The sequence below is a fragment of the Ischnura elegans genome, chromosome 11, assembly GCF_921293095.1.
Source record: "Ischnura elegans chromosome 11, ioIscEleg1.1, whole genome shotgun sequence".
NCBI lineage: Eukaryota > Metazoa > Arthropoda > Insecta > Odonata > Coenagrionidae > Ischnura > Ischnura elegans.
In genome coordinates this window covers 29218734-29239998 of record NC_060256.1, presented here as the reverse complement: position 1 = coordinate 29239998, position 21265 = coordinate 29218734, and the positions used below count along the sequence as shown (strand labels likewise).

Genomic DNA, 21265 nt, shown 5'->3' with positions numbered 1-21265 from the left:
AAGCTGATACGGATAGTTAATATCTACCGCACATTTTATATCACAAAATTTTTATGGCAATAAATAACGTTCAATAAATTCATTGGTATGTTAAATTTTCAAGAAATAAATTCATGGTTCTAAAATTTAATTTTTCAACCAACATATATTCATTAGCGGCTGTTTAAATATTGGAAATTTTTTGGCCAATTGGAGGGGAAACGCCTAGTTACGTTGCTTGCCTCACCGCGATTCTAACGTCTATGAGTATGAATGATCGCCACCACCAAAAGCTCAAGACCAGCTTGATAGTAGGTCTAATAAGGGCAAACAGTAAAATTTTATGTCGAACAGTGGCGCAGCGAGGGGGGGAGGTTTGGGGGTTAAAACCCCCCAGAGCTCATAGAAATATTTAAGTTTAATCCATTTTACTTAATTGGATCGATATTACTAATAGAATAGTCTAAGGATTATTAAAATATCCCTCAGAAAGCCGTAAAACTCACAATTTTGAACCGTTTATCTAAAAATTCCGCAATTTAATTATCTCGCACCTACCGCTTATCCTGGAGGGTATTCCATACCACCACACACCCCGGTATTATAGTTACACCTAAACCCCCCGCAGCTTAATTCCTGGCTGCGCCCCTGATGTCGAAGATATGTTTTAAAATGATATTAAATTATTTTATAGATAATTTTCAGAGATAAATGTTTTTATTTATCAATTTCAATTTTTCTGAAAAATGGTTGGTGACGCCCACCTTTGTGCTGCTGAATGAATAAAATAACATTTTCAACAAACCAAGCATATTGCGCTTTTAATTTCTCAAATGTGCCTAAAAATATTTAATTGAATTTTATAATGATATGAATTAACAAGCGAACACTACAGATGAAATTAAGTTCCAATATTACGACGTAAAATGTTTATACATGCGTCATATTCTTAGTATTACAAACTACGTCAATTAGATAACAAGCGCTTTTGTATATTCCTCATCTCATTTTCCGGAGTTATTTCCTTGCCCGGAGCGCTATTGCTTGTAGGTAGGAAATATTATCTGTACCTTGAACTTTAAAAAATCTTGTAACTTTACTTCGTTGAAAGTTCAATCCACCTAAAAATTACATTGCCTAGCTATAGTAGATTTATTTCGTCGTGTGAAAAATATAATTACCCCGCCAGCTGTACACCGATCACATGATGAAAAGACAACTGCGAGGTGGGATGCGCAAGGGACTGTCGATCAAAATGGCTGAAGATTGTCCCTGGATACTTACAGAAGACGGTTCCCTCAATGTAGAAACAGATTCTAAAAGTATATTGTATCATCCCAGTTTAAATATAATTTTAGTGATAACGAATTCATCGGATGTTCACGTAATTGATGTGAATTCTGGTGTCATATTACTCAGAAGCTCTCTTTCTGGTAAGTCACACGTTGACTTGTTTCGGCTACTCATTTGCAAACTTAAATTTGTTCTTCCTTAAATGTATTCAGCACATTTAATTTATTTCGTGCCGTTAATTGTAGTCGTCAAGTTTTTTTCTTTGAAAATACCTTAGTGCTATATCTCATTTCGCGGGTATGCTCTTGCTTATGTGTATATAAACAATGATGTATGTTAATTACAGTTTATATCTATTTCATTCCTAATTTTACCGAATTGTTAAATTTGCAGTACATTTAAACTAATTATGATTCATTTTTTATTATTTTTCTGCCTACCTTGAGAACATTTTCATGTTTTCTATGTGTTTCATCTTGTGTTCACAACTATAATGATCTTACCTTGTCCAACTAGCATCTTCAAGCGGGTATCTTCGAGGGACGTACTTATCAGGACAAGATAAAGTTTTGTTCACCGATGGAGATGCAATTGGCGTGCGATCGGACTACAATGGGGTGCTGCTTCTCGATACCATCCTACAAACACCAATATCAAAACCAGACGACGTAGTGAAATTGGAGTTATTGATTTCTGAGGTAAATTAATTCTTTGTTTTCATTTCATTTTATTATCTCTATAAAATAAAATGTTTTATTTCAAGGAGAATATTTCGCTTTTTTTCCGTTGCTATTGTTTAGAATTGAAGTCACTGAAGGAAAACATAGATATTTTAATGTGTGTTGTCTAACCTTATTCTCCTTGTGATCACGGTAACACCTCTCATAATTAAATTTGAGTTTTTGACGCGAATACCTTAATGGTTATTCTTTTAATCACCTTTCCATGAAAGAATTTAACGTACAGAATTCCCGTGCATTAGTGTCATTCAATATTTTGTTTTATAAAATTCAATATCTATATTTAAAAATGAAGGATCATTACAAGTAGTTTTTTATTAATATCACTATTTTGTTTTTCAGGCGGTTTTATTACATAATAGTTTACAAACTTTAGAACTTCCGGGGGTCGATTTGAGCCACGAGGTTATCGAAGAATTAACCAAGAAGATAAAAGAAGGGCAATCTCAACCAAAGAAGGGAACTAAAGCCATAAAGGTAGGCTTTCATTAGTGGTTCTTTCATCCGAAGGGCAAACAGCAGCACAAAGGTGGGCGTCACCAACCATTTTTCTGAAACATTGAAATTGATGAATAAAAACATTTATCTCTGAAAATTATAAACCGAAGTTTTAGAATGTATCAAATATTCCCTAGGACTATGACGAAATTTAGTTATGTTTGTGGGTAGTTGTGTCAATGTTGGAGAACTTGATACACTTATTTCATGTAAGATAAAAGTTGTTTTACTTAGTATGCTATATCTCAACCATCGTCACAAATATCTGGATGAGTTATTTTTTATGCTAGCCCTTTGTCATTGTGCCAGTTAACCCCAAAGTTTATCTTATTATGTAATCAAGGTTATTGGTATTTTCCCTTGCATTTCAAATTTATCAATTGTGTATTAAATAGGTGTATGTGATAATAAATTTAACCAGCAAATGTTTTCCATTCTAATGTTATAAGGGGAAGTTTTATTTTTATCATTTTAGGGAGTGTGGTCTTGAAACACTAAATTGCAATGTATTGATTTATTTTTAGAATCTGTTGATTGAACCTTTGTTGATAGATTATTTTTTATTTTTACTCACTTTTGAATCACCAATTCTCAGTATATTATCACTTTTTAGAGCTAGTATAAATAATTCTTTAAGGTGTAGAGATTGGAGTGAGAAAGAAATTATTTGTACCACCATGTGCTGTGGGCTCATCTTTGCCATGCATTGTTTTTGAATTTCCAAATAAGCGAAAAAGTTTTCTTTTGGTTGCTGAATAATTGTAAATTTATCCGACTAGAATGCCATGTAATTTTAAAGGAAATTACATTTGTTTGGTTGCTCATATTCAGGGTTATAAAATGCTATTAATTTCTCAAGCTTAGGACTTAATGGATTTTGAAAATTACTATCAGTTGTCCAGATGGTTTGTGTCATTGGCTTTGTAAGATTTAATTGTCGAAATTTATGGAAGCCAATATTGTTTATATATCTAGGGTCTCAAAGGGATTCACTCCTTAGGTGGGGTCCATTCGTCTGGGAATTTTTTTGCCTCAATCTAAGGTGGGGGGAGGAGAGGAAAGGTCAGCATTGCCATGGTGAATGGGCCTGCTGGTTAATTATATGAAGGCTGCTCCTTTACTTTCTGTATTCCCTGTCCCTTCAACTTGAAAAGTCTTGTATGCCATGTTAATTTCTTCATTTCGGATGTCTGACACTGTCCTAACCTAGTGAAGTAATGTCTACCCGTTCATCGGCCCAACCTATCACCCATAGGAATATTTTTGATCCTTCTTCCATTTAAACTGCCTTAAATAGTAAGTACCGATCCTCTGATCTCCTCCCATTCTTTTCACTTCACATTCTCAGATGCACCTGTTATAAACCACCTACTACACCAACCTAAATTCTGTCTTTCTCTCTCCCAGAGATCACTTATTTTTCAGATTTCCTACCTTGTTCAACACCATGTCATACATTTACCATTCTCTAGATCTCTCAATGTCCTTTGGAACATTCATGAGGCAGCTTCTAAAAGCATTCTTCTCCTTCATCTTAATCTTTTATTCTTTTTATAGTACATATTTGTTAAATGACTTCTATGAGGGGCGTATGAAAAGTAAGGTCTCCAAATTCTTTTTCATGGTACAGCAGGCTCCTCATTATCCAGCTGCGGTTTATCCGGGTTGCGGATTATTCGTGCATGATCGAAATTTTCTGTGATCTTTATAAAAAATAACATCGAGTGCAAAATCACCAAGATATTTGCATTTTTTAAATACAATGCTACACTGGGTTAATTATACCCACTAGAATTCCCTTCTTAAAGGGGAATTACTTTATCTACTTGCTGACAAGGAGGTCTGTTTACTTGGATGTCTGCTCTAACATTGTAGATGACGATCAGCGGCGGGAAAAAAAAAACTTGATTGATTTTAGAAGATTCTTCAGTGGTTATTCATTCGTAATAAGAGAAATGTCATGATCTTTAGTTGTATATTTCATATCGTAAATGTGCATTTATTGCCATGGCCTCACATGCGGTTGAATACGGCCCACGGGAGCTGGAGATATCGTCGCACGCGGGCACTGCTACCAGTCAAGGCCAAACTGGAGAGGAAGGGAATTGTAGAAGTGAAAGCAGCGGTGGAAGTAGACATAGCATGTGTCATAGCCCGGCACTCGCCTGCTTAGACAATTTGCCTTATGTCCTGGTTTCCTGTAACTATTACTGCGCGATGGTGTAATTGGTTGCCCGTTGCCTTCATGGAAGTTCCATGCTCCTCTTTTCCAAGCATCGCGGTGCTGGATCGAGCTCTGTTAATAAGGATCCACATCCCACGGCAGTTGTATCCCGGGCAACTTGTGCGAGACATGACAGCTCGCCGTGGTGCCTGTCAGTGTAGTGTCCGACGTGCAGTGGTTTGGAAGCATTCATGCAAACCAATTCTCTAACCCTGTGACCTTGCAGCCACGGGTCCGTGGTTTTCAGAAAGTAGGTAATGCTTGTAGCAGTAGGTATACGTGTACAATCACGTTATCACCGCAAAAAAAATCGAGGTCGGGGAGAGAAAGCTCTTAACCTTTTCACTACTATACACGTATACATATGTGTGGACGTTTCCTGACCCGGGAGATGACCCCATATATTTACGTGTGAGATTTTCCTAGCCAGGACAACGAAAGCCGTATATATATAAGTTTTCTAGCTCTCCCCCTTTTAGGATCGTCGCGGGTTTACATCGTCTTTGTCTCAAGACCCAACCCTGCGAGGTTTAGGATTTACCCTCGGAATCCGGGAGCAGGTACCCAAACCCCTCGTCTTTTATAACCCCTCTTAGCGGCAAGGGACAGCAGTCATACAATTGTTTATCCAGTCAGGTTTCGAAATAAATATTTGTTCATTTCTCAAGAAAAATAAACTAAGCATTGAATTATTTGTCTTTTGAGCAGCGTTTACAATTTTTAAACAAAATTCTACGATAAATATTAAACGAATTTAAGTATACCGGGACTAGCCACGGTGATAACTTTTACGGGAGTCACCCGCAATGCACAATTGCGCGAAAAATCCACAGAGGAAAAAATCATTCGCCTTGACCGGGATTCGAACCCGGATCCCTCGATTTCCGGCCGAGAATCCTCGGCCGGAAATCGAGGGATCCGGGTTCGAATCCCGGTCAAGGCGAATGATTTTTTCTCTGTGGATTTTTCGCACAATTGTGCATTGCGGGTGACTCCCGTAAAAGTTACCACCGTGGCTAGTCCCGGTATACTTAAATTCGTCAAAGAGAGAACACCTATATGTGTTCAAAGTTCGGACTTTACTCTCCGGCTGTGGCGCCGTGCACACGATTTGGACTGCTCGTCGCATAATATGCTCAGCAGTCCATACCACCTTGTCCGGTATAGTCCACAAATTTCCACAGGGAAGAATGACGCCTCGGTAGCTTAACTGGCTAAAGCACTCGGCCGGAAATCGAGGGATCCGGGTTCGAATCCCGGTCAAGGCGAATGATTTTTTCTCTGTGGATTTTTCGTACGATAAATATTAACTTATATCTCGAGTTATGTATAAACATCAACATGGAAATTGTTGCTGCATTAAATGCGTTAATTTTGGCCTTAGAACTTCGTTTAAAATTTGACAATGCTCAGAAAAAATTGAGAAATTCAATTCAAAGTCTGCAATTTACGTGCAAGCAAAAATTATCCATTTGCTAAATACATATAAGCAATACATAAGTTGACCGCGAACCAATGCCACAGGTACGGTCGTAAACCCCGGAAATGAGGGAGCACAACTACTCTCTGAGTCTGAGACAATGCAAAGTCCCAGCGTGGAGGGGTTGAAAAAGGTTCAGCGAGACCCTTCTTAACGAATGCCCTCCAAAAATGCTTCATACCACAAGATAGAAGAGTCTCTTGGGGCTCAGTACAGTCATGCTGAGACGAAAACTCTGCCGTCTCAAAAGGGTTAACGATTCTGGAAAGCAATCTATAGTTATAGACAAGATATCGGTAGTGTCCGAAAATATCCACAGGGAAGAATGACGCCTTGGTAGCTTAACTGGCTAAAGCACTCGACCGGAAATCGGGGGATCCGGGTTCGAATCCCGGTCAAGGCCAATGATTTTTTCTCTGTGGATCTTTCGCACGATTGTGCATTGCGGGTGACTCCCGTAAAAGTTATCACCGCGGCTAGTGCCGGTATAGTTTAAAAACTAATTATAGATTGTTTGATATAGGTATATTAGGAAAATGACAGGAAATCAAAGTAAAGTTTGGATTATCCGTGTTTTCCGATTATTCGTGCCGGCTCTCCCCATCATTAGCCCTGATAATCAGGAGTGTGCTGTATTGAGATTTTTTGGCAATGCATATTACATGGTTGGAAACCTTGAACATTCAGCTATTTTTTGTTGTAGTCACCCTTGCTCTCAATGACTTTCTGTGTCTGTGAGACTAACTCTTGCGATTCCTCCTCAAACCAGCTACCCTCTGATTCCCTTAGGAAGGTAAGAACAGCATCTTGAACATCTTCGTCGTTTGCAAATTTTCACCCTTTGAAATCTTTTTTTAGGGCCAGAAAGAGAAGATATTCACAGGGAGCAATATCTGGACTGTAAGCTGATCTCAAATCACCTTCTATCCAAATTGCTTGATGAATGACGTCGATTTGTGGGCCACATCTTGGTCCCTTATGGGCATCATGTCTACTCCTGGTTCTGTTGAATGCCTTTTGTCAACCTGCCGCGTCATTTGTTCTGGATAGCCCCCTTCAAAATTTGCATAGGGTCTCACACTACCTCTCGTAGTTGGTTTTTGTATCCTCAGGAATGAAATCGACCAGGAGGACACATTTTCTGTCCCAGAAGACAATAGCCATAATCTTGCCCATTGATTTTGAGAATCCCACTCCTCTTCATGAACTTGGAGGCAGCAAGCAATTAATTTTCTGCACCACTTCTGTACATTTTTCAAGTCTATGCATTTCAGATTACACACTTCTTCTCATTGGCGATGAATTTCAATCGGAGCAATCTTTTTTGTATGCAAAAACTTAATGACAGACTGCAGTTTGCACTTGGCAGAAGCAGCAATCATGGCGCCCTTCGCAAATGGAAGCTGCACCGATAATTATCTTGCTAATGAGGAACTGTTTATGCGACGGCAAGGGGGAAGGACCGATAAACACGACAGGGTGGCTAAATCACGCGGAGTGCTGCATGTGGCGATGTATAGGCTTTGGTGACCTTACTTTTCATATGCCCCTCGTATATTCAATGTAAATTAATTAAATAAATAATGTTAGTACCCATGAATGAACTTTAGGCTGGCCCTTATTCTTCAGAATTGGGAAAACTTATGTTTTTCTTTTCTCAAAATGATCCAAATGAGGCTAATATTCATGTATTAAAATGTGGTTATTATAACATAACGGGAACCTGTGCTCCAAGGACCCTAAGTACTGAGGACCCTCAATTGAATTTTTTTGGGGCAGAAAAAGTACTACCTACATGTATGACGTGAAAGTACCGAACTTTAGGGCCGTATTAGTGTTTGTTTTGACCTATCTCCAAGCTTCTACAAGATATTGCCCGTCTTAAGCGACCCACCCTACCACCTAGGACACTACCCCACACCACTTCTCTCACTTGGAAAAGTCTTTGTGCCTGATGGCAAGATGTACATTCAAGTGGTGCAGATGTGAACAGGTTGCTCTGCCTGTGTCATGATAATATTTTAGCTGCTTTACTTTCACGTTTTACTTATAGATAGTACTTTTTCTGCCCCAAAAAATTAAATTGTGGGTCCTCAGTACTCAGGGTCCTTGGAGCACAGGTTCCCGGTATTTTTAAGTTACCAAATTTTAACACATCAATATTAACCTCATTTGGATCATTTTGAGACTAGGAAAACATAACTTTTCTCAATTCTGAAAAATAAGGGCCTGCCTAATGAACACAAAAATGCATCGCCTAACCACCCAGCTATCTGGAGAATGCTTGATCAGAAAATGGAACTTGTTTTAATTTGGCTCATACATTTTTACATGCTCTATTCAATTCCATCAATATAATTCATGTGCTCAGATATTAACCTGTAAGTGTTTATGTATTGTGCAACTAGGCCTTTATATTTTTCTTGTATGCCCATTCATATTCTACCACACCCATACTCCCTCCTTTTTTCTGCTGTTAAGATCCCCATCTAAGGTACAAATTCTCATCCAGCACACTATCCTTACTATGTCTCTAGATTAATTTCTGTTTCTTGAACTTTCATTCTTCTTAAGACTCTGTATTTGCCTTTTGCCTGAAGGAGTCTACATGTTTGTTTACGGAGGTGAATCCTTGATTTTCTTGTGGGGGAGAGGGGCTACTCCTTTAGTGTTACCCCTTTTCTGTAAACCAGATGTTTTTCTTAATGAAAAGTTTGGTGTGAAATCACTATGGTGAATGCTCTACAAAAGATCAATCATCCAGTATACCGGATAATCGGCAGTATAATGTAATTGAACAATCTAGACTGAATGAAACATCGTGGTGACAGTATTAAAATTACCATTTAGCTTGATTAATAGCATTGAAGGTGAAGTTTTGCAGATTTAAGTTTTCATTGAACATGAGTGAATAGCTTAAGCAGTGATAAGAGAATAAAAGAGGATAATGAAGAAATTGGTGCCCAGGATTTTTTCGTCGGTGGTGGAGAATTCACTGAATCAGTTTATGCTGTAAAATAATTGTAAATGTTTAAGGGACTACTGGACAAATACCACTGATATGTTGCCCATTTTAAGAATGTACTGTCTCAATTAACTGGAGATACTCAAGTTAATTATCCAATGGGGTTCTTTTGTTTGAGATCTGTCTCTTTTATTAGCTGTCTTTAATATGAAGTGGCTCAGTTAATGGTAATCTACCGTTTATTTGTAGAATCTGAGTTTTTCCCGGCGTATGCTCTGCAGGAATATTTCTCGGGTTTCCCACCGGGTGTCGTATCGGGTTGTAGTTCCCAACGTTTCCATGACTAAGTCCGTCATCGTCCGTCATCAGGGGTTAACCCCTGATGACGGACGATGACGGACTTAGTCATGGAAACGTTGGGAACTACAACCCGATACGACACCCGGTGGGAAACCCGAGAAATATTCCTACCGTTTATTTTACTTTCCACTGCTAGTACAGTGAGTCCTCGTTTAACGTCACTTACCGTTCCTGAAAAATGTGACGATAAACGAAATGACGTTAATCGAAGCATAATATCCCATAAGAATCAATGTAAAAAGTGAATACCGGCTCCTAGACCTCACAATTCCTGCGCGAAAAAAATGTTAGCGTATCATATCTGGGGCATTTTTTATGGTGGGAATGCTTAACTATCGCATAAATACGAGTTCCTGTCTTCATCAATGACAGTAGCAGCAGTGACATAAATCCTTCTCCATTTTTGTATCTTCCAGCATTTGCTTTTCGGCTTCGCTATGGTGGTCGCCCGGGCGAGCGTCGCCTGGGCATCATCATCGCTGAAGCATCGTCGCAGTTACAGGAACCAAAATTATTGTGAACGCGGCAAAAAAAAGTGACGACAAAAACTCCGAGTTCTACACGGAAAAATGCCTTGAAATCACTTTTTAGGTTCCTGGAAACCATTATGTCAAGTAGAACCTTGTGCACCTACGCAAGAATTCATTTTGCAGAAATTTTTGCTAAAACCATTATCGCAATTAAGAATAAACACACCGTTTTACACTTTGCTTAGACAGACTGTATTTCCGCCCACAAAACGAACAACCTGCAACGCCCGCCGCTTCGCCTTTTTTTTCCCCGCGCGAAATATAAAAGACATGATGTTATCGCGAAGCGTAGGTGCGATAAGCGAATGACGGTCTCAAAATTTTCGTGACGTTATCGCGAAATGACGTTAAACAGGGTGACGTAGAACGAGGACTCACTGTATAGGCAATTTATATACAGAGCAGGAAAGGAGTTCACTAACGGTGGGGTCACCAAACTTATGGGTACTTTATTCATCAGTTTTATGGTTCTCGATTGAGTAATAACACATTCTTTGTCGGAGTGTTCCACATTTGAGTATATTGTTCTCTAATAGAGATCCTCTTTTTGCTCAGAAACCATGATGATCTTTCGAATCCATGGTGCATGGTGAATCCATTTGGATTTATTTTATTTCCATTATGTGGCCGATAGTTCACAGATGGCCATATCCTTCATGTAGCCTTAGTGCAATTAACTCACCTTGCTCCTTCTTTGTGCTGTCATCATGCCATTTCTCCCTTCCCTACATCCAAGAAGCTATCCCAGTAGCAGTAATTGTGGAGCTATTTGAAAAGATTGCATCTCCATTGCTTAGTTGCCAGCAAATGTGTATCAATTCTTCGGAAGCATGGTGATGAAAGACTTCATTTCAGAATCCACATGACAATGAAGATGAGACCATGTGGGAATGATGATTGGTGGAGATATTTAGTCCGTGGATGGCTTTTAAATTGGCTAAATTATATTTTTACCTCTTTGCAATGAGAATTTAGAGAAATAGCCTCCTATATAATATTTACTTGTAAATTAATTCATCATGCATGGGAAATGCAGCAGGAATGAATAGAATAGTTTTGGGTGTTATTACTTTATGTATTGTACTGAATTGTATTGAATCACATTGCCGTGGCCGTATTCTCCTGAACTCTGTGGTGGAAGCACCAAAATTACTCCCAGGAGTTTAGACATCCCAGCAGTTTTACCCCAAATTCATGCGCGGAGTCATCATTACACTCTCGTATCTTGATTTTTGAATTTTTCATTGAACAAAAAACAAATCAAAATTGAGAACAAAATTTCCTTTAAAGTGACATATTATTCATTATTATGGCATGCACTGAAGTCCAGGTATAAATTTGTAAAGCACAGTGGCACATCATTTTGATGAGTAGGTCCTGCTTTCCTTTGGTTTGGATTTAGGTTGTCTCTTGACAAAAATACATTCTTTACACATTGTTTTTTCATATCTAGCACAGATTTTTTGATCCACTATTCTTATGCTGTGAATATAACTGTCATCATAATTTGCAATTTCATCTATCATGGTACATATATGTAAAAACAAGAGAAATGAATCTTCTTCTGTCTGACCTATCAATATCTCTTAATGCCTCGTAGGTAGAGAGGCATTTGGTGTATAATTGACCCAGATATCCAAAATGCTATTTTTTAATTTGAAAAGTGAATAAGTGTGATCAGAGGCAATGAATACAATTGCCGCCAAATGGAAAGCCCAGAAACTAAAATATACTGCAGTCAGCCATAGGGGCACCTGCCAGAGGGTTAAACTCAGTGATAGCTGGTGCAGAACAAAAGCAGTGCTGCCACCTGTCTCATCAGTCTCCATCACTGACCCCATCCTCACAGCTAATAAATGTGGAAATATATTGCCATGGACGTGGAGATAAAAATTTGAAATATTACTGTGCAGCAAACATGGAAAACAATAAATGGCATTCCAAATTTGTCATCCACATGCCCAATCACTCTTACACTTTTGCCAAATTTTCCAAGTTTTGTCCGAGGAGGAACTCAAGACACCATACTAACCAACAGAATGAGTTACTTGTCATACAAAAATCTTACTATTGCTTAAAGACAATTGTAACGAGTATTGTCACCCCGTAGCCAAAATTAACTCATTAATTTTACTATAACTTTGTGGATGGATAGCACTTTTTGATGCAGAGTACACAGTTTAGATAGTGTATGCATGTGCAAAGGCATATTTTCTACCGGATGAATAGAATCCCTGGCAATTCCTGCTAGCTGTGAACTCACCAGCACTTGTCACTGTGCTTAGCGTAATTAACTTTTGTTCAGTAGGGAATTCTAATGACTTAATTTATGTTAAGTGGATCACTATAGAAAATTCACTCCTCTTGTAATCAGAAAGGATCGTCTTCATCTTGTCTGTCTTCATCATCACTGGTCAGCAATCCTAGTGATGATGAAGATGCATAGAATCCTTTTTGATTACAACAGGAGTGAATTTTCTGTAGTGATCCACATTACATGAAGTGCCTTATTTTCAATAACTACTGTGCTGCAGCACTTCGGCATATGAGAACCTTCTCCCACTGGTTAAACTGCAAACTGGTCTTCTCTCTTTGCAGTGGAATTCACTATGTCTGGAACTCATGTACTCTTCCCTGAAGCTGGTGGCTGCCAGTGCAGTCCACGAGCTGAAACGCCAGAATGGGCTTGTCCCTGCTCTCCCTGTGGCATCGGCCATCACAGAACGCTTGAACTGCCTTCTACCAGGTTTAAGGCCAAGCTCTGGCTCTGTGGCTGGCAACGGTCAGGATCGTTCAACCATAGACCGTGCCTTCATGTTCAGCGAAGCAGCGAGGAGGGAAACCTTTGGCAGATGGCCCCACATGAACTACAAGTTTGTATATATTTATAATATATCCTTATAGTGGTTTGGTCAATAATTGAATATCGCAGTGCGTACTTCGTTTTTTTTAATTGAATGGTTTCTCATAATTACTGCAATAAATAATTTTTATTTGAAATGCTTTTGTGATGGAGCTTTTCCTTGATGTTAATAAAATGTTCATGAATGCAATTGGTGGCCAGGTGTTTGGAATGTGACTAAGTTATTTTTTTCTTCAGATGGGCTCTTCCGGATCAAATGGCCCAGGCAGGCTTTTATCATCAACCCAGTTCCACAGGAGATGATCGAGCTATGTGCTTCACCTGCAATGTCTGTCTTGTTTGCTGGGAGCCTACTGATGAGCCATGGTATGCCATTTTTTGTTCTCAACTACCATGTGTTTGTGGTTTCTGTTGAAGTTGGTGGCCATCATATGTAGCCTTACCAGTTACCTGTATGGCTTTTGTAATTTAAAGGGGCTATAGCTATGGAAGGGTTAGTATTTTGGCATTAAGAATCGGTTCTCTTGAACTATTGGCAAATAGAGCCACTAGATGCTGCATAATTCTGCGATGCATATGATTGAATTTACTTCATTTAAGGGGATTATTGTTTAACAATTTCCAGTGGTATGAGAACATTACTAGGATAAAAATTGGGAGGAATGACATCTTCAAACAGTCCCTGAGCTGGCGTCATTCTGATGCCAGTGAGCTTTGCATTAATTTTTTCCACCACTGTACATATCCTTACTGTCGGCCATTTCAGTTCTTCCCAGAAAAAGTGTGGAGCCAACATTTACACTCCATTTATCCTATTGGTATGACGTAGATTTTCATTTATTGTTTGCTTTTAGGTCAGAGCACGAGCGTCACTCTCCGTCGTGTCCGTTTGTGAAAGGAGAGTACACGCAAAATGTTCCTCTCTCCGTCACCTTGGCCACATCACCAGCAGTTCCCTTAAGGATAACATCCGGTCCAAAGAAGACCCCTCCTCCTCCAAATTCTCCACCTGTTATCCTTGGAACTTCCAGCATCCCTGGACTGATCGCCACTGCTACAATGTATGCTGATCCATCTACTCCTCCCCTTGTCATCATCTGGAATGTATCAGGACAGCTCAAGGTTTGATTACTCTATTATTAAAGCATACTAAGCATGAATTAGTGGAAGTAACTTCATACATATTTGATTTGTACTTTTCTACTGTTTTCATTGGTTGTACTACTTGTTGCCTGTATGCTAGACTAGTTTATACTAACAACTTTATTTTGAAGTTTTTGTTAGTACAAAGTAATGTCATCGTACTGACCAATGGGGTATGTTAATAAATTGTAACAGGATAGATGCTATGAAATTTTCGATGCTACCAAATTATAAATTTAAGTCACAGTCCTAACGGTATCGAACAAAATGTTGTTAAGAAGTTTGATGTGCACAGTATGGGATCTAGAATGTCCGCTTAATTACAAATCACATAGCTTCATATACCCCCTATGCGCTTGACTTTTATAATTTCCTGGCTAACAATGGTTGTTCTGAAAAGCAATGGGAAACTTGCAGATTTGTTTAAATAAAAAAGGAGGTAATGGAGGGTGACAAATCTTGCACAAGGCAGAATATCAAAGTGCTAGGTAATGCTTTGTTCCCTAGATAAAAATCCTCGTAAGTTTTTGAAATTTCTATGGTGCAAAACTACAGCTTTTTATTGGGAGCGTGGTCAATTTGGGTGGGTCTCATGTCACTACCGCCATTCCGAGGGCTCTTAAGCTTTGCAGCAGCAGCAGCCTCCATTCAGACCTCTTCCTCGGGGTGTTGGACAGCATCAACAGGGAGTATAAGAGGCTGCAACGCTACGCATAGGGTGAAGTATTTGAACAATATTTGTACACAACAAATCTGTGTTGCTATTTCATATACAATTGCAGGTTATATTTCTTAGAATAATGGCTAAAGGTATAAGTAATGCACTTTGTGCTTATTCCTCAATTCCTATTTAATCACAACCAGATTTGTCACTAATATGTCAATTTCCATTGGAAGGTTGTACCTAGGAAGAAAAAGAATTGGTCTTATTAACCCTCTCAGTGCTATCCTTCTTCCTGGGGTACTGGCGAGAAACTTGGAGGGTATTTTCACAACTAGGAAAAAAAACTATGCATAGCTATATTATTACATATCCATAAGCGGTTTTTTTATTATTGAGATTAAACAGGCTAATATGAACGAAATATTTTTATTTTTGCTGAAATAAGTTATAGCATAGTAATAACTTATTGCAAAATAAATAATGGACAACGTAAGAGCCGATATTTTGGCTCGCTGCACCAAAAGGGTTAAGTTCATCAATATGAACCTCAAATTTTTTGGTCCCGTGTACTCTGTAATGACAAGAGTCTATTTCATTTGGATTGTTTCCAATTTTTTGAAGTTGAAGCTACTACTATGGATACTGCATAAAATTCATAATATATAATTTATTACCTCACGACAGTAATTGGATTGGATTGGACAACTGTATGGAGGATGATATCATTTGCTAATCTTACCTCTTTATGAAATTCTGATGAAGATTTTTAGTAAGGCACTTTATGTTAGATAGTTGCCGAATTACAACAGTTATTTGGTATGTAGATCTAGCTAATTTAGCGGAGGACCTTTAGAGGAGGAGTGCAGTAGAGTGTATTTCACTGAAAAATGCACTTTATGTAGGAATTTTTGTTAGCGAGTGTAGAAATCTGCCCTTGGTAACTTCTCATGTCACCCAAGACATCCACAGTCTTGTGAATTCCACACATTCATTCAAGGAAGGAGGGCCATTTCCTTTCCCTGAGCCACGTCACTCAAAAACATGTGTGTGGAGTGTGAGGTGGCCTGGGAAAATAACTGGCCCCTACACCTTAAATGTTAGTAATTCATCTTCCTACGGCTAAGCACAGGATGAGCTCTAATCTCACCCATCCAAACTTACCTTCATGTTGAATCACTAAGTGAGAAACCCCTCCCGCTAATGCTTCTGACTGCTTATCGACTTTTTCAGAAAGAGGCTTCGTTTTGTGTTGTCCCTCCATATTCTCTGCAAAACCTCTTATATGGATCAGCTTCTGGGACCAGCCAGCTGTCTCAAATCAATGCAGAAATGGATCAGCCTATGGCCTCATCTGATTGTGAAGCATCAGCAGCCCATTCCTCTACAGCTGAAAAAAGCAGGAATACAGCCGGTACTTCAGGTTGGATACTCATTGTGTTTTGTCTCATTTTCATTGCTCTTTTCATACTTGTCTTTTATACAATCCATTTAACATATTTACCACCATGCCATAAGTATCATGTGATAATAGTGTATCATCTGTAAAATGTCACTGATCTTGTCCATGCTTCAGTAGATTGGTATTGAAGTCACCTGTCGGTATCACTGTGGGCCTTAATGCTTGATTTATTATTGTATATATTAAATAGTCCAACTTAGTACGTATTGAAGCAGCCTGCAGGTGATCGATAAACTGATAATATTGTAAAATCTTTATCAGATACTGTAAACATTACTGCTGCATATTCTAATTCCAGCTCAGAGTTTAGATTTAAATTCTGCTCAATTCCATGAGTCTTTAACTTTGTGACCTGATTGTGATCTTTTTTCTCCATAGATGGTCATCATTGTTTCAGTGATGGTGCCAGTGGTGTGAATGTGACAGCTTTGACCATTGTGGGAGGTTTTCACCGTCAAAATGAGAATGCGAGTGGTCCATCAGATGGACAGAACACAAATCGACCTGCCCTAATCGTGGGCATAACTTGCCGAAATGGCTTCTTGGACCCTCCTGGAGACACGTCCTCAAGGACACCTCAGTCGTTTGCTCCACATCTCTTAGTGTACAACCTTCCTCATTTGGCGGGCAGTCAGGGTATCGGTGGGTCATCGGGAGGTGAGGCTTCTGTCTCTGGGTACAGAAGGGAGGGAGCACGACCCGACACAGAGAGGTCTGGGGGTTCATCGGGGACGAGGCAGGAAAATTCCATCACGGCTCCCATATTCCCGAAAATCTTAGTGAATGAGGACATTATTGCCGATGCCGTCGATGGTATCCCATTCAAACTTGACGCAATGTTTTCCGATTACGGTGTCCACCCCAATTATGTGCCAATCGAAATGCTTGAGGAACTGGGTGGTGTGGGCGAAACAGATACCTCTGTGGAGGGAACCCCTGACCCCAAACGCTCTAGCACATGGGAAGGGGGTAGCTCGTGTGCAGTGGCGAATGAACCCAAGCACCAGCGCCCTTGTGTGGTGCAGTGCACGCCATTGCCCACGGAGGGACCAGAGGGCAACAGGGGTGGGGGTCACGTGTGGGGGCTCTATCCAACGTGGGATGGGGCCCATGTGCTGGTGGTGTTGGTGGATGGTGGGGAGGGTTGCGTGCTTCACTTGTACGCCTTGGAGTGGGCCAGTGAAGGGGTGAAACTCATGGAGTGGCCAATGGTGTCCCATAGACTGTTTGGGGAGGGGCTCAGCCCTGTAGAAGTCAGTGTTTTACCTCCCGAGGGCGATGACTTGGAAAATTCAATGTGCACCGGTCCCACGGGCCTGGCCTCACTTATTTGCACGGACGGCATCCTTCGAGTGATTGACATGTCGACGTTAAGGGTGTGCTCGATGGCGATACCGGAGAAAGGAAAAGTTTTTGTCTCTGCTACTTATTGTAATAGTAAGTAAACTTCCTTTTGTTTTTAGAATAAAGCTTCATTGCTGGTGTGGTGGTACTGTTTCATTTTAAATGATGAGAACAAATGACATTTCAATGAGATGAAAGCTCTTTAGCTCTTTAATAGTGCATAGGAAGCAATCTTTTTTTTGTGTGGAGTGAATTGGATAAATGCTGTTTTTTCATTAGTGATTAAAACTAAGTTGTTGTTATTTACTTACAAGTAATGTCACTTCATACAACTCAGGCTCCACCTCCTTGAATTCCGATTGGGTTCTTGGCTAGCAAGTTTAAATTTTTTTTTCCTTGAGCAATAAGGGTAACATACACTATTTAAATGTACAAAATGCACCTGCTGTCTGGATACTGGTGGCTCAAAAAGATATAATATCAGATTGAAACAATGTGTGCTAGGCCAATAGGCTACATAATGGCGACTATGAAGCCTAAAATATCGTCAAAGTATTGTAATATTTTATGATAAAAAAAATACAGTACGGTTTTTATTATAACAGAAATATATTTAAAATGATGTAGGAAAGTCATATTAGGTGTTCGACAGGGTTTGAAAAGTACCCTATGGAAAATACCTATCTCATATTGTTTTCCAATCTTCATTGATAAATTTCTGTGTTAAAGTGGAATAAAATCAGTGAATCATGGAAATATATGGTGTTATAGATGATCATTAATAAAGGTTATGAAAACATAGGAGTACTTAACTTTTGTTATTAGAAAATTATATTATTCAAGATAAGGTAAAAGCTCAAGCCAGGTATTTGAATAAAAAAGGAATCCCTTCTTGGATGTCCTAGTCTCTAATTAGTTGTGTGTCTTGTTGCAGGCCTGGAGAGGTTGTGTGCATGCACAAACAAGGGGTCGCTGCATTTCTTTGTGTTGCTCGGGGAGGAGGAAGGTGATAGTGGTGGGAGGGCTGAAGGGCAGGAGGGTAGTGGGGTGGGGGCATGGGAGGGGGCGGAGGAAGGGGGAGGAGGTGGGGGAGTGGAGTCAACGCCCCCCTCATCACCCCTCAGGGGGGCCTCCGCCCCCTCGCCTCCTCCGCCCCTCTGTGCCTCCCCGTCCCTCATTGCCCACCGCTCCCCCCTCACCTTGGAACTCCTGCACCAGCTGCACCAACTGACACAGTTTGAGAACCTGGTGCCTTGCTACGCGGCCACAGTGCCCCCTTGCTGGCTTGAGATGATGCAGGCGCAGAAGCAGAGGAGACACCCGCAGCACTTGCAGAGGGGGGATGAGGTGCAACACACTCGCACCTGGCGCCTGCTGCAGGATGGGTGAGTCCAGTGCACTTCCTCCCAGTATGCAAGTTATCCAGCAGATAAAATGTCGATGACTTTATTTCCTTTGATATTCTCCCGAAGTGTGCATGTACCTTGGAGAACATTGAGACCTTGGAATTATCTATACAATTTAAATTTTCATTGTCTTTTTTTTTTCCTTGAGCAACAATTTTTCTCCTGCATTGTTTGCATTATGTCCCCCAATTACTGTATAAACTCTTGTTAGAGGTGCACCTTTGTCCTCAGAAATTGCAGCCAAAAAAGGGGGTTTGTCTCTTACACAAATTTCTTATATGTCCACAGGTCGGAAGTTGTTTGTTTGTTTTCCCCTGATTCTGTGCTAATTCTGTGCTGTGCACGCTTGTATGTTAAATGTAATCAACCCCGATGTAAAGGCCGAACAGTGCTGTTTTTGGTGGTGCATGAAATAAATAAATAAAATAATTAATTTTATTGGGGCCAGCTTAATGACTCATATGGACAATATTCTGCTATTTTAAACTTGCCTTGAATTTACATATCCTTTGGTAGTCCTTTCAAAAGTGTAAGATAGACTTCGATGAATCAAGCGAGATGGAGTGGAATTGATTCATAATGAAACAATGACTTGCAATTTTCCACAATAATAAATTTACTTCGACTCGAGTTTCGATGTTACTACATCATTTTCAAGGTACAACTGAGAGAGGAGAAATGGGATGGAAAGTCCTCAAGGAGGTGGCTGGAATGGGTAGAAGTGGAAAGCGTGGGGGGAGGGAGGGGAGAGTGGAAAAACCGGAGGAGGTAAAAAGGTTGGAAATTAAAGGGTTTTTTCCCAGGGTTAACGTTTCCCAGGGAAAAAACCCTTTAATTTCCAACCTTTTTACCTCCTCCGGTTTTTCCACTCTCCCCTCCCTCCCCCCACGCTTTCCACTTCTACCCATTCCAGCCACCTCCTTGAGGACTTTCCATCCCATTTCTCCTCTCTCAGTTGTACCTTGAAAATGATGTAGTAACATCGAAACTCGAGTCGAAGTAAATTTATTATTGTGGAAAATTGCAAGTCATTGTTTCATTATGTAAGATAGAAGTTTCACTGTACTGCGGCTTGTGTCAGTGATGTTTTTTTTTACTTGAATTATGAATTCTTCTATTTTTTTGACTAATCCGCTCTGTTGTATAAAAGTTTCGTGCCACGAAATTTTATCATGTTCCGTATTTCTTTTCAGCACCACATGGGATGAACATGTTTTTGAAATTACATTACCAAGAAGTTGTTGTGTGGGCCATGTTGATGTGAAATATTCCTTACATCCTGCCATTTTAAATCCTCCAAACATAGAAATAACATTGCTTAAGCAGAATGCCAGTGGTATTGGTCGTAAAGGAAAGCGATGTGTTCCAGCTGTTGATGATGGCATAGATTTCAACATACATCTACTCAATGATAATGGATTTAAAGGTAGTTTTTTATTCCTTATTGAATCTTCCTACTGATGGCACATTTACGGATCAAATTCTGTTCCATCTTCTAGAATTCTCTATTTGTGATAGTTAGGTATAATTGTTAGAATAACCTCACAGTCTTCTTAATTTTTAGATTTCTGAGATCCTTGGTATTGTTATCAGCATCAATTTTGTCCAAAATTTCTCTATACTCAATGGTTAATAATAATAATAATAATAATTTATTTCACCGATTGGCAAGAGTACAATTGCAATGGCAATGACGTCATAAAAAGGCTAATACTAATATCAAATAAAAATATAATGATGATGTGTCATCAAGATTTACAATTTACATAGAAACAATAAAAATAATTTTTCTAAATACATAAGAATTGATGAAATAAATAAGTACAATACAATAGTATGGACAAAATAAGATGTCACAACTAGCATCATGGAGATTATCATATTTTCAAATTATCTTCCATATATTCGGAAATGCTGTAATAGCACTTTTTAGAGGGAAGAAGTTTCAGCTTGTTCTTAAATACATAAATTGAGATGCAATCTTTTATTTCGTCAGGGATTTTGTTAAATATAGGAGAGGCTGAATGCCTGGGACCCTTTAAACAGAGGGAGCTGGAGTACTGCTTGTGGTGTATATTATTACTTGATCTTGTGTGGTGATGGTGGAAGGTGGCATTAGAAGGAAATTTATCAAGGTTTGCTTTAATAAAGTTGGCACATGTCAGGATATAGAGAGAAGGGAGTGTTAGGATTTTTGATGCAGCAAAGAGGGGCTTGCCAGGGGTGCGGATAGGAACTTGATGCATAGTCTTAATTGCCTTTTTCTGAGCAGAAAAGGCTTTTTTGGCAGCAGCTGAATTTCCCCAAAGCAATATTC

General features: G+C 39.5%; 1 protein-coding gene across 1 annotated transcript in view; it reads left to right on the top strand.

The window, feature by feature from the left end:
• The first annotated feature begins 1091 nt into the window (after positions 1 to 1091).
• LOC124167598 (baculoviral IAP repeat-containing protein 6) overlaps positions 1092 to 21265 on the top strand; it is a 127705-nt gene continuing 107531 nt past the window's right edge. Inside the window, exons 1-10 of the mRNA XM_046545578.1 lie at positions 1092 to 1412; positions 1789 to 1970; positions 2355 to 2489; positions 12668 to 12942; positions 13170 to 13298; positions 13787 to 14054; positions 15970 to 16159; positions 16577 to 17635; positions 18477 to 18927; positions 20142 to 20374. Of these exons, the coding sequence (XP_046401534.1) occupies positions 1184 to 1412; positions 1789 to 1970; positions 2355 to 2489; positions 12668 to 12942; positions 13170 to 13298; positions 13787 to 14054; positions 15970 to 16159; positions 16577 to 17635; positions 18477 to 18927; positions 20142 to 20374 (3151 nt within the window). The 5' untranslated portion in view covers positions 1092 to 1183. The remainder of the gene's footprint in view (positions 1413 to 1788; positions 1971 to 2354; positions 2490 to 12667; positions 12943 to 13169; positions 13299 to 13786; positions 14055 to 15969; positions 16160 to 16576; positions 17636 to 18476; positions 18928 to 20141; positions 20375 to 21265) is intronic.